Source organism: Mobula birostris, chromosome 24 (assembly GCF_030028105.1).
Source record: "Mobula birostris isolate sMobBir1 chromosome 24, sMobBir1.hap1, whole genome shotgun sequence".
In the NCBI taxonomy this organism is placed as follows: Eukaryota; Metazoa; Chordata; class Chondrichthyes; order Myliobatiformes; family Myliobatidae; genus Mobula; species Mobula birostris.
In genome coordinates, this window is record NC_092393.1 from 51619128 (window position 1) to 51633487 (window position 14360).

General features: G+C 45.6%; 1 protein-coding gene across 2 annotated transcripts in view; it reads left to right on the top strand.

The window, feature by feature from the left end:
* The first annotated feature begins 5953 nt into the window (after window positions 1-5953).
* Window positions 5954-14360, top strand: part of LOC140187150 (E3 ubiquitin-protein ligase rnf213-alpha-like) — a 225481-nt gene continuing 217074 nt past the window's right edge. The window contains exons 1-2 of one of the 2 annotated variants that reach the window (XM_072242138.1): window positions 5954-6081; window positions 9045-9245. In XM_072242138.1, the coding sequence (XP_072098239.1) occupies window positions 9129-9245 (117 nt within the window). In that variant the 5' untranslated portion in view covers window positions 5954-6081; window positions 9045-9128. Of the gene's footprint in view, window positions 6082-6361; window positions 7214-9044; window positions 9246-14360 lie in introns of those variants that run through there. The other variant, XM_072242139.1, reaches the window with a different exon arrangement.

Here is a 14360-nt window from a genome sequence, read left to right on the forward strand (position 1 = left end):
CTGGTCTCCTGCGGAAGTGCCGTAGCAGGCCACAAATCGCTCCCAATAGTCTGGTCCTGATTCCCCAGGCTTAGGTTTGCATTCAAATACTTTAGTGATGTTTACAGGTTGCTGGAGAGCCCTTTCCAAGGCTTGAATAATCTGGTCTGTCTGTTCATTCTCATTAGGGTTTCCTGCCTGTAACTCCTGATAGGTTTGGTATCTTAATTCTGCCTTCCATTTCTGCCCCTCATCAACTGAGAGAATCATGCAGTAGAGACCGAATAAATCCTGCGGGGTCGCATTATACATTTGTATTGTACTGTGGATATACTGAGCAAACTGTGCTGGTTTTTTTCCTATCTGGGGCCTGATTCATGATCATCATCATTTCTTAGGTTTCCAGGGTGCATACACAGGAATTACTGAGGGCTGTCCCTCCTCCTCTGCTCGTGGACTGGGCAGCATTCGGGTAGGCAATTGTCTTGATGGTGCCATTAACTCTGGGGTTTTATTGGATTCTTCCCTTCCCATCTCGGAACAATCCTCCGTATTATGGATCTCAGGGTATAGGGACCTCCCCTTCCCTGCCGCCGCTGTTTTACCCGAGTGGCATCTTATCTGAACACTGGGAGGATTAGGGTTTGGGAGCACTGGGTGCACTTGGCCCCTGGTAAGGTTGGGGAGCTACAGTGGGTGCCCAATCCTCATCACAGTCACTGTCCTCAAACGGGGTCTGCATGCCAGACATGGGTTTGGGATCCCTTGTTTCCCTATTAGTTTGAACTCTAGGCTGACATTCCTGCCCTTCTCTCCTATCTAGGTCAGTCTTGGTTTGCTTACGTTGTTTTTCCTGCTCTTGTTTCAGCGCCCATCCACCCATTCACTCTCCGCTTTTAGCGTCTCCCAACTTTTTGGCTTTCCTTCTGCAGTACCTACCTCTGTCCCTTTGTCACACGCATTATTCCTCCAACTTGCTAATAATGTACTGTTCCACTTTACATCTGCCTTTTCCTTCCATTCCTTTATCAATAATTTCCACTTCTTTCCACAGTTCTTTTTCCATATCACATTTACTGCTTGTTTGCATGAGGCAATATCCCAGGTTCCCCCCAGTGGCCACATTTTGTTCCCCAATTTTTTATTCAGCACCGCACTCAACGTTCACAAATCTTTTTCCTTGTCTGGAAAACTCTCACACATATTGTGTAGGGCTGATCCTGGTCCACTCGTATCAATCGACTGCAATTGACCCATGTTCTCTAAGTAATTTACCCGGCACAAAGCCTCCTGCTCAATTAATAAATCAGATAAATTTATCCGGCTTGGCACCTCCTGCCCAATTAATAAATTTACCCGGCTTGGCACCTCCTGCTCAATTGATAAATTGACCTGTCACAAATGCTTCCTGCCCAATTAGTAAAATTTACCTGGTACCACCTCCTGCTTAGTTAATAAATTGACCCGGTACCGCCTCCTGCTCAATTAATAAAATTTGCCTACCTTATACGAGCCTCCCAGCAGATTCTTTCCTGATCCCGTCAAGGGTATGCAATCAGCCTTGGGCGAGGGAACATACTTCCAAAGGAACTAGCAGAGAGCGATAAAAGGCAAAATATCTATTGGGCGCCCAGTCGATCTCCGCAATCCCCAGAGTGGTCCAGCCGCTTACTCAGCCCGTCTGCTTGACACTCCCTCTATTGGGATCCTGTTTGTGACACCAAATATTAAAGATGAATCTGAATAAAACTCGGGAGACCAGCTTCCTATAGTTACAACAGTTTATTGCACACCCTCCTGCAGGAGTTTGAGACCCAGTTGTCAAAGGGAAGGCACATAAGTACTGCCACCATCCGACAAGTGGGCCCACTCTCTCCAGTTACAGCCATATATTTATCAAGCCCCATACATTACTGTTGCATGATGTCATTTGAACTGGTACGCCCACCAAGTCTGTTGGTGCGATACTTAGTTACAGATAAGAGAGTCTGCTAAATCAAGGCTTAATTACAGATGGATGTGCTGTCCAGTCCTTATCAGTTATTCCCTTTGCTAGGCCCTGACTTAATGACAGATGAATGCTCATTCCTGTCCTTATCGGTGAGTCCTCCTCTCCCTACTCAAGCGAGGGTACAATGTACAATGTTATCAAACTCTCAATGTCTCTCTGCGAACAAGGGAGAACTAGTATAAGCCGGTTTTAGCGAACTGTTGAAGACAGAGTTTACTTCAGTTCAAAAATTCCTATTCAGTCCCAATTATTCTTTTAGCCAGAGGTTACAAAGGTTCAAAATGATTTTTTTATAACCTCAGTTTCTCAGAAGTGATCACTAACTGACTGCCTCATGTAACATCACTCCATTGTATGAAGAGCTAGTATCACCAGTCAAATCCTCTACATTAGCAAAAATTCTCCTCAAAGTTTGGACTTCAGAAACCATTCCCAAATGGTTCACAATGAAACCACTATTCAAAGTTCAACTTTGAATACTGGTTCAAAATAAATTTATTTTCAATGTACTTATATGTCACCATATGCTACCCTGAGATTTACTTTCTTTCAGTCATTCTCAGTAGAACAAAGAAATACAATAGAATGAAAAACTATAAAGAAAGACTGGAAAGTAACCAATGTACCAAAGTAGACAAACTATGCAAAAAAAAAATCAAATAAATGAACAAACAAATAAAAAAAATATCGTGAGCTGTTTTGGTCCTCTTATCTAAGGAAGGATGTGTTGACTTTTGGGACAGTTCAAAGGAGGTTCACAAAAATTGAAAGGTCTGTCATATGTTTGATTGCTCAGTCCCTGTACTCACTGGAATTCAGAAGAATGAAGGCTAACCTCATTGAAACCTATCGAATGTTGAGGGTCTCGATAAAGTGGATCTGCAGAGGATGTTTCCTGTGGTGGAGAATAGAGGGCCATCCTTTTAGAATGGTGGTGAGGAGGAATTTATTTAGCTAGTGAGTGGTGAATCTGTGGAATTCTTTGTCGCAGGCGGCTGTGGAGGTCAAATCATTGGGTATATTTAAGGCAGAAGTTGATAAATTTTTGATTAATCAGGGCATGAAGGGACACGGGGAGAAGGCAGGAGACTGGGCTAATAGGAAAAATGGATCAGCCATGATGTAATGGCAGAACAGACTTGATGGGCCAAATGGCCTAATTCTGCTCCTATGTCTTATGGCCTCTCCTCAAGCATATGATTTTCATTTCTGGTAACAGCTTGTAAAAATGCCTGTATCCTAAAGGCATCAGAACTTTCCTGTAGCAGGCTAATTAGTCACTCATCTCCATTTAGATGATTAAGCAGTTTTGTTATGCTGGCTCCTCCCTGTCACTCAATAGTTTCAATTTCCCGACTATTTTCTCTTTCAATATAAAACATATCTCTACAGGAAATTAAGTGGTTTCAAAACTGCTTTACAGAGTTGGCAGCAATGACGAAGGTCACATTAGAAATAACCAGCTTGATTGCAGAACCCCTGTGTTGCCTAGATTCCTGCTCCCAAGCAGTAAGAGCCTAGCACAGTACAGTACAGAATAGGCCCTTCAGCCCACAATATTGTGTCAAACTGATTAAACCAAAGACTCCCAATTAATCTAATTCCTCTTCACTGCACATTGACCATATCTCTCCCTTCTCTGCATATTCTTGTGTCTAACTACGAGTCACTTGAATGTTTTTGTGCTTTCTGCATCTACCACCCTGGCACTCTCTGTGTAAAAGAACTTACCTTGCACGGGATCCTTTGTACTTCTCCGCACCCGCCCCCATCTTGAATATATGCCTTCTGGTTCTGGACATTTTCAATCCTGGGGAAAAGATACTGGTTATCTATCTATACCTTGCATACTTCTATCGAACCTCTCCACAGTTTCTGCTGCTCTGGGGAAAACAGTCCCACTTTGTCCAGCCTCTCCTCATAGCACACGTTATCCAAACCAGACAGCATCCGGGTAAAACTTCCTCCACATCCTTCCTACAATGAGCTGACCAGAAAAAAAAGGCTCTGAATGTGGCCTGACTTGTTTTATAAAACTGTAGCACAGTTTCTTGAGCTCAAGGAAAGCAAGCCGCATGCCTTCTTTACCACCTTATCAACTTGTACAGCCAGTTTTAAGGCTCCATGTACCTGGACCCCAAGATCCTGCCTTTCCCTGTGTACTCTCTCACAATGCTGGATGAACAATCAACCCATGTACACTACTTCACTGTGGCTTTTTCTCACTCTTTTTTTGCACTACTTATTTTTTCTTACTGTGATTTATTTATTTTTATTATGTATTGCAATGTACTACTGCTGAAAAATAACAAATTTCATGACATGGGTCAGTGATATTAAACCTTATTCTGATTCAGGATCTCCTGAAGGCATCACCTCACACTTGCCCAGATTGAACTCCATATGCCATTTCTTTGCCCAAATCTATATCCACAGGTCTTTATTCCACTATATTCTTTGCCAACCTTCTATGCAATCTAGAACACCACCAAACCTCGTGTCACCTGCAAATTTATTCACCCACCCTACCGCATTTTCTGTCGTGGTCTGGTCCGTGAAGTCTGTGTTCCAGTTCACAGTCCAGTCCGTGGATTCCAGACTCCGGGTCTTCTGGCTGTCCCTTCTTTCATTTGGGCTTAATCATTGGCACCTGATGCTTGTTTTGGGGCTGGGAATATAAGTGGCCCTGGGAGTGAGTGTGGGTATTGGTTGGTCTGGCCAGTATTGTCTTGGGGTGACCTGCTGGTAGAAGGCCATTTGTGATCTCTAGGCCTGGTTGGAGGACCACTGCTTCATGGAGCCTTGTTGTCTCTATTTGGAACAGTCATTGTGGTATGGATTTGGCTGTTTCTATGGCCATTGAAGGTTGCTGACTGCCCTGAGACTTGGAGCCACCCTGGACTGAGCTCCCTTCCTGTTCCTGCCTCTGTGGGGTAAGTCAGGCTGTCTTTGCTGTTATTCTAAAGCTGCTCTGTTCCCTTCCCCTTTCCATCTGAATCTCTGATAATTACCATGGTGGTTTATCTCAGCAGTTATTCATGCTCCTGTATCCTAGTAAGCATCCTAGCCTAATGTCCAAGGAAGGGGCTTGGTCCTGTGAAAGCATCCTGGCCCTGTCTTCCAAGAAGCAGTCATTCTGGTCCTGCTGAGTTCCTTCAGCATTTTGTGGGTTGCTTTGGATTTCCAGTATCTGTGTATTTTGTGTTTGTAACATACTAATAAATCTTCTCTGTACACCTGGTAACATTTGCTAGAATAGGGTGTAACTACAACATAACTTCCCAATTTCAGTGCCCTGACTATGGACTTGCTTTCAAGGACTCTACATGTTTTTGGTATCATTTGTTGGTTTTCTTCTGCATTTGCATGGATTTTTAAAAGAACATTTTGCTTTGGTGTGGTTTTTATTAATTCTGTTTTTCTTCCAGGCCTTCACAGTAGAAGAAAGTAAATGTCAGTGTTGTATATGAAACATACACTGAATGTACCCTGGTAATAAATTTACTTTGACCTTTCAGTTAATATTTCCTTTACGATTAATGTTAAGTCGTCTGGTCTGTAGCTTCCCTCCAGCTGCAAGTTTATAATGTGTGGTTCTTCGGCGCCCTTATCTAGCTGGAAGGGTTCCGAGTATTAAGTTTTAATTGTGATCTTTAGTTCTTCAGGAGTTTAATTGTGATCTATTGAGGTATGTTAAACAGAAATTGAAAAAAATCGAAGTATAAAGAAGTCATTATCGCAGTACTTAAAATGCGTGTGGAATGCAGCCAAGGCGCACCCGTGTTGAAATTTGTAGAACAAGATGCAAAGTTGAAAAAAGTTGTAGTTCTGAACATTAACTTTGTTTCCCCCCCGCTGCCGCCACAGATGTCGCCGGGATTTTCATTTATTTGCAACTAATATTGTGTCGGCGTGAAACCATCTGATTTTGCGGAAATGACACTTCGAAAGTGAAAACTGAAAGTAGATTGGCCAACGGGAAAACGAAGCCGAGCAGCAGAAGCGGGGAGAGCGAAGTCAGTCCCCTGAACACGGCGGAGGGAGAAGCATCCCTGGGTAACTCCTGCATCCAGCCGGGCTCTCCGGTACAGGTCAGTCACAATTTTGATTCCGCCCAACTTCCCCCTCGGCACGAATCTCAGTGAAGGCATTCCCCGCGGGATGTGAGCGAATCCTGTATTAAGGGGCTGAGGGTGCAGCTGGCTCCGACCGTGGCCAAAGCGCCCCGCCACCCGTGACCCGTCACCCGTGACCGCAGCGCTGCCGCGGCCTTGCGGAACCCGCGCGTGGTACCCGCGTCGGCTCGCGCACGTGATGACGCCGCGTTCTCCGTTCTTCCATCGCGACTCTCCCGCCGCCATTTCACACACGGTTCCCCCCTCCACATACCCCTCGCGTCCCCCATTTAACAGCTTCCTCCACCGCCACAATCTCCCCAATCGCTCCGCATTCTCCTTGCCCTCCCAACACTCTACAGCCAGCCTTCCTCCGCAGATCTCCGTCCCCCCCACAAATCTTTCCCCGCTACAAATCTCTCCCTTCCACAAATCTCCCACCCTCCATGGACCCCTCCCACTTCCCCCAAACCTCCACGGACTTCCCCTCACCCCCTCCATGGTCCTCCCCGCTTCCTCCATGGCCCTACTTCCTCTCCCCCACAGTTCTGCTTGTTCCCCCACCCAACGGGCCTGCGTCCCCACCTCTATGGATCTCCTCTGCCTTCTAGACCAGACCTGAGTTCCTCCAGCACATTGTGTTGCTTGTCCCCCACCAACTCCCACATCTCTCCTCAACAACTCCCACTCTTCCTACTATCTCTTGTACTCTCCACACACCTCTTGCATCCTTCCTCTTATTGGCATAGCTATTGTCCCCCACACTCCCTCATGTGCATCCTCTATCATCCTGTGCTTGTTTCCCCTACCCTTCTGAGCTTGTTTTCACCCCCTCCTATCCCTCACTCTTCTGTTGCATACTTTACCCTTCTACTTCAGTCCTGCCCCCTTCCAGTCTATAGGGCTGATATACCTTGCAAAGAAATGCCTCTGCTGTGTCTCATGTTACCCCTTCTCTCCCCAACCCCATGCTCAAGGTGTGAGATAGTAGTTGCCAAAATTCTGCAGTCAATGTTGCACTAGGCTGGTAGAAAATGATTCCAGAGATAAAGATTTGCAAACAAAATTGATGGCAATTTGAGAAAGTGAAGAAGTTTTTGCTGTGTATGTAAGTATTGGAGTCTAATATAAATAAATCTCAATCTGAATTCTATTGACATAGCACTTCTGGTTTCACTCTTTGGAATAAGAATTGATATTTTGGTTTCATAATTATTTGGGGTACTAGTAGAGGGTCATTTGTGGTTATGGATTCATTGATGTGGGGAATATGTATTCACAAGGGGGTTCTATGAGTCTTTGAAGCCAACATGTGAGTTGCCTTCAGGAGGGTGAATGTATGAAAAGCATCTGGCCCAGATGACATACCCAGCCATGTACTAAAGACCTGTACTGATCAATTGGCTGGTGTTCACTGAGAACTTCAACCTCTGGCTTCTGTAATGTGTGGTACCCATCTGCTTCAGGCAGGCTTCAATTATGAGTGTCTAAGGACTGGTGATTGTCCCAGTGACCATCACCCATAGTCAGTGATGGTGTCTTGAGAGGTTGATGAAATAGCAACTTGTGTATGAGAAGTGGCTTAGATATGGTCCAATTTGCCTACCAGAGCTATAGGTCCACAACAAATTACATCTCTGGCTCTTCACTTCACCCTGGAACATCTGACAACAAAGATGCATACATCAAGATGCTCTTTATCAACTATAGACTTAGCATTCAATACCATTATCCACTCAAAACTAATTTTGGCCTCAATGCCTCCTTGTGCAGTTGGATCCTGGGTTTCTTCAGTTGTAGACCCCAGTCATTTTGGTTTGTCAACATCTCCAGTCTCAATCAGTAAAGGTGCAGCACAAGGGTGTGTGCTTAGCCCCTGCTCTATTCACTCTACCCCTATGACTGTGGCTAAGCACAGCTATAATGCTGATGATACCACCATTGTACCACTGTCAAAGGTGGTGATGAATCAGCATAGAGGGAAACAAAATCTGGCTGAGTCGTCATAGGAACAATCTCATTCAACGTTGGCAAGACCAAGGAACTAATTAGACTTCAGGAGGAAGCCAGAGGTCTGAGCCAGTCCTCATTGGAGGGTCAGAGGTAGAGGGGGTTAGTAACTTTAAATTCCTAGGTGTTACTATTTCAGAGCACCTGTCCTGGGGCCCAGCATGTAAGGGCAATTATGAAAAGTGCAGCAGCACCTCTACTTGGGAGTAGCAGATTCTGTGACAAATTTCTATAGGTGTACAGTGGTGAGTATATTGACTAGTTGTATCAGTCTGGTATGGAAACTAATGCCCTTAAACAGAAAATTCTATAAAGTGGATATACCCCATCCTTCACTAGTAAAGCCTCCCAACCATTGAGCACATCTATAAGAAATGATGTTGCAGGAAAGCAGCATCCATCAGAGGCAAGACATGCTCTCATCTCATTGCTGCCATCAGGAAGAAAGTGCAAGAGTCTTGGGACTCACCACCAGGTTTGGGAACAGTTACTATCCATCAACCATCTGGCTCTTGAACAAGGGACAATTTGCCTTATTATTGAAATGTGCCCACAATTGATGGACTTGCACTAAGACTTCTCATCTCATATTCCTGATATTTATATTTGTCTTGTCCCTGCATTTGCCCAGTTTGTTGCCTTTTGCACTCTGGTTGAACACTCCAGTTGAGCAGTTTATTGATTCTGTAATAGTTACTATTCTATAGATTTCTTAACTATGCCCACAAGAAAATAAATCTGTATATGGTGATGTGTACTTCAATAGTAAAATTTACTTCAACAGCTTGATATGAAAACATATTCTGACCTTGGAACTTAGAGGAATAAGAGTAAATACAGTATCTATTAAATTGGGGAAATTTCTTAAGCATGAGGTTTGAATTTGAATGTACTTCAGCTTGGATCTTAACTCCTTTTATTTATTAAAGGAATGGCTCGGGTGGGAAGATGGAAGCACCAAACTTGGTAACATCAGAATATTGATTTGGAGGTAACATCCTCTATACAGCCAGATGGCAGTCAGTGAAAAGTCTTCACAGGAGACAGCTTGTAAAATGCAGTGCGATGAAAATCCAATTTTGCCTGTCAGTGGAGCAAATGAAAATGAAACTTTTAAGGTGGTGCAGAAGGTAAGGCAGTTAAGCACATAACCTGTACTACTAAAATTGTGACTGATTGAGTACCACTTAACTGAAATGTTTGGGGCTAGAAGTTACAGATTTCAGATTTCTTCAGGTTTTGGAATATATAATCAAATAGCTTGGGGATTGCCAGTATGTCCAAATCTGAATTTGTGTGCACTGGTACAGTCCTGTATGTACTTTACATTGATGGTATGCAATAATTTACTGCTATAGAAACAATCTGTGCAGGATAACAAACATTGGGAGAATGTCTGAATCAGCTGTTGACCTACAAACAGTGGCAGGCTTTCATTCTCCATCTATGATGCTGTTTTGATTAAAAGGTTACATAGAAACATAGAAAATAGGTGCAGGAGTAGGCCATTTGGCTCTTGAGCCTGCACTGCTCATCAGTATGATGATGGCTGATCATCTAACTCAGAACCCTGTGCCAGCCTTCCCTCCATACCCCCTGATCCCTTTAGCCACAAGGGCCATATCTAACTCAAATATAGCCAATGAACTGGCCTCAACTGTTTCCTGTGGCAGAGAATTCCACAGATTCACCACTCTGAAGAAGTATTTCCTAATCTCAGTCCTAAAAGGCTTCCCCTTTACCCTCAAACTGTGACCCCCTCAATCTGGACTTCCCTAACATACAGAACAATCTTCCTGCATCTAGCCTGTCCAATCCCTTCAGGATTTTGTACATTTCAATCAGATCCCCCCTCAATCTTCTAAATTCCAACAAGAAAAAGCCTAGTTCATCCAGCCTTCCATCATACAAAAGTCCTGCCATCCCAGGAATCACTGGTGAACCACCTTTGTACTCCCTCTATGGCAAGGATGTCTTTCCTCAGATTAGGGGACCAAAACTGCACATAATACTCCAGGTGTGGTCTCACCAAGGCCTTGTACAACTGCAGTTGTACCTCCCTGCTCCTGTACTCAAATCCTCTTGCTATAAATGCCAGCATACCATTTGCCTTTTTCACTGCCTGCTGTACCTGCATGCCCACTTCCAATGACTGGTGTATAATGACACCCAGGTCTTCTACCTCCCCTTTCCCTAATTGGCCACCACAGTACATTGTATTTCTATTTAACTTCTATAGGTTCTACATAAAGAATAAAAATCAGCATTGCAGACTGGTTCTGGTGTTAGATTTCCATCAGCAACAACCTTAAACACATCAGGAATATGAGAATTTACTTGTCATTGCTGGACCTTGACTCAGGTTGTGCATTGCTGAAGAATGCATTTTTGACTTTATCTGTGGACTGGACCAGAGTTAATTAAAGTTTGATCTTGCACTTGGATAAACTTGAATTCATTGCCTATATTATAAGTCTTCTCTATTCACCCCTTGTCAGTTGGATTTGAAATGGTCCCTTTGGCTACTGTCCACATGGACCATGATGTCAGTCGAATACAAAACCTGCAGCACAATACAGGCCCTTCAGCCAACAAAGTTGTGCTGAACATACTGCTACCTTAGGAAATTACTAGGTTTACCCAGAGCCCTATTTTTCAAAACTCCACATACCTATCCAAGTTGGTTAAAAGACTCCAATATCCACCTCCACTGCTGCAAGCAGCCCATTACATGCACTCACAAGTAGATGATTTGTTTAGAGAAAACCAATAACTTGCCTGACATCTGCTGTATGGACTCTGAAGTACCTTGAAGCTGTGTCATAATGTGGCAACTATTTCAGCTCTGGGGGGGGGGGGAAAGCCTCTGACAATTCACATGATTAATGCCTCTCAGCATAAGCTAGCTGAACTAAACAGCACATAGTCAGTGTCCTGCCAAGATGCCCCTTAAAAGTCATGGTTGCAGGTGCTTGCACCACTTCCTCCAGCAGCATGTTGCAGGAATTTAAAATTGTGCAGAGGTGTTGGGCACATTAAGTGAGTGCCTAACACTACGTGGCAGGGCTGTAGCAATTTCTGGTATTGCACTGAGATTGGAGATTTTGAGCAGCTGCAGTACTGATAAGATGGAATTTGCTATAATGACAAATAAACTACTTGCAATCAAATTACCTTGTCTGGTGTCTGAGGTTGGATTTGTCTCTGATTGCACTGCCTTCCATCCTCCTGTTTCTGGTCTCCCACCCCCCCCCCCCCCGGAGCCGGGTCTCCCACCCCCCCCCCCCCGGAGCCGGGTCTCCCACCCCCCCCCCCCCCCGGAGCCGGGTCTCCCACCCCCCCCCCCCCCCGGAGCCGGGTCTCCCACCCCCCCCCCCCCCCCCCGGAGCCGGGTCTCCCACCCCCCCCCCCCCCCCGGAGCCGGGTCTCCCACCCCCCCCCCCCCCCCGGAGCCGGGTCTCCCACCCCCCCCCCCCCCCGGAGCCGGGTCTCCCACCCCCCCCCCCCCCCCCCCCCGGAGCCGGGTCTCCCACCCCCCCCCCCCCCCCCCCCGGAGCCGGGTCTCCCACCCCCCCCCCCCCCCCCCCCGGAGCCGGGTCTCCCACCCCCCCCCCCCCCCCCGGAGCCGGGTCTCCCACCCCCCCCCCCCCCCCCCCCGGAGCCGGGTCTCCCACCCCCCCCCCCCCCCCCCCCGGAGCCGGGTCTCCCACCCCCCCCCCCCCCCCCCGGAGCCGGGTCTCCCACCCCGGATTACTGTTTGTGCTACACCAGTGAGAGTAGGAATGAAATGGGGTGGAGGATAAATGCCTGGCTGAGGGATTGGGGCAGGGATTCCAATTTTTGGATCATTGGACTTCTTTTGGTGCAGTTGTGACCTGTACACAAAGGATGTGTTGGACTTCAATTGTAGGGGGACCAATATCCTGATGGGGAGATTTGCAAGGGTGAGGTGACTTTAAACTAGAATTGGAGGTTGGGAATCAAATTCAAGAGAATTGGAGAGAGGTTATGTTACAACAGAGGGATGGGAACAAGTGCAGAGAGACAGGTGTAAAATGAGGGTAGAAGCAGAAAGTATTGAGGGGAAAAAGCAGAAGTGGCAGGCTGGCAAATCCAGAGCAAAAATCAAAATGGGCTACTTTTCAACTTTGTCTGAAGGCCAAGAGTATTGTAAAAGAAAGCCTTAAGGCTTAGTGTGTTTTTGCAAGGAGCATTTTTAAGAAAGTGGATGAATTGAAAGTGGATTGTTATTAATGATTGTGATGTGGTTGGGATTATAGACATGGCTGTCGGGTGACCAAGGAAAGGGGAAATGTCTATTTAATTACGTTTGACCCATTATCAAATAAATCTTTCTTCTCCATGTACCTGTCTATCTTTTAAGATCTGACAGCTTATACAAGTCATAGTCATACTTTATTCATCCTGGGGGAAATTGGTTTTCATTACAGTTGCACCATAAATAATTAAATAGTAATGAAAACCACAAATAGTTAAATAGTAACATGTAAACTATGCCAGGAAGTAAGTCCAGGACCAGCCTATTGGCTCAGGGTGTCTGACCCTCCAAGGGAGGAGTTGTAAAGTTTGATGGCCACAGGCAGGAATCATTTCCTATGACACTCTGTTGCATCTTGGTGGAATAAGTCTCTGGCTGAATGTACTCCTGTGCCCACCCAGTACATTATGTAGTGGCTGGGAGACATTGTCCAAGATGGCATGCAACTTGGACAGCATCCTCTTTTGAGTCACCGTCAAGAGTCCAGTTCCATCCCCACAACATCACTGGCCTTACGACTGAGTTGTTGATTTTGTTGGTGTCTGCTACCTTCAGCCTGCTGCCCCAGCACACAAAGCAAACATGATAGCACTGGCCACCACAGACTCGTAGAACATCCTCAGCATCATCTGGCAGATATTAAAGGACCTCAGTCTCCTCAGGAAATAGATGGCTCTGACCCTTGTAGACATTAAGCTGCAGATAATTCTGCTCACACCTTGTGTCAGTTTCCTACCGTAGCCCTGTACTCAGCCTCATCTCCCTTGCTGATGCATCCAGCTATGGCAGAATCATCTGAAAACTTCTGAAGATAACGAGATTCTGTGCAGTAGTTGAAGTCTGAGGTGTAAATGGTGAAGAGAAAGGGAGACAAGACAGTCCCCTGTGGAGCCCCATGCTGCTGTTCACTCTGTCGGACACACAGTGTTGCAAGCACATGTACTGTGGTCTGCCAGTCAGGTAATCAAGAATCCATGACACCAGGAAAGTATCCACCTGCATCGCTGTCAGCTTCTCCCCAGCAGGGCGGATGGTTGAATGCACTGGAGAAGTCAAAAACCTGACCCTCACAGTGCTCGCTGGCTTGTCCAGGTGGGCGTAGACATGGTTCAGCAGGTAGACGATGGCATCATCAACTCCTAATCGGGGCTGGCAGCCAATAATAAATAGACTTTTAGGAAAGACTGAGTCTTTCTTAAAAATGAATAGTTTCACATCCCCATTATACTCCATCTGCTATGTGATTCATCTATCTATCATTGTGGGAGCTCTTTTCTCATGGGCAGGTTTGTTTGGGCTGTTGGAGAGGGTTTAAACTAACTTGGCAGGGTGGTGGGAGCTGGAATGAAGGGACTCACGATAGGACAGATGGTTTTTAAAAGAAGTGAAGATAGTGTATAGTCAGATTGTCAGGAAGGGCAGGCAGGTGATAGGACTTAGTTGCAGCCTACAGGCTGAGTATTAAATCATTAGTGATGCAGAGTTAAAGGATAACAAATATGGTACTCAACATGTATCTAATTGCACGTAGTACAAGAAATGAGGTGGATGATCTTGTTGCAATATTACAGATTGCTAGGTATGATGTGGCCATCACTGAATCGTGGCTGAAGGATGGTTGTAGTTGGGAGCTGAATATCCCAGGTCACATGTTATATCGGAGGGCTAGGAAGGTGGGGTAGAGGGTGTGGTGTGGCTGTACTGGTAAAGAATTGCATCAAATGAGTAGAAAGATGTGACATAGGATCAGATGATGTTGAATCTTTGTGTATACGGACCTTCCAGTAGTGGCTGGGATATGGACCACAGGTTACAACAGGAAATAGAAAAGTTGAGTCAAAAGGGTGATGTTATGGTGGTTGAGGGAGATTTTAACATACAGGTCGATTGGGGAAAATCAGTTGGTAATGGATCTCAAGTGAGTTTGTTGAATGCCTAAGAGATAGCTTTTTAGAGCAGTTTGTCA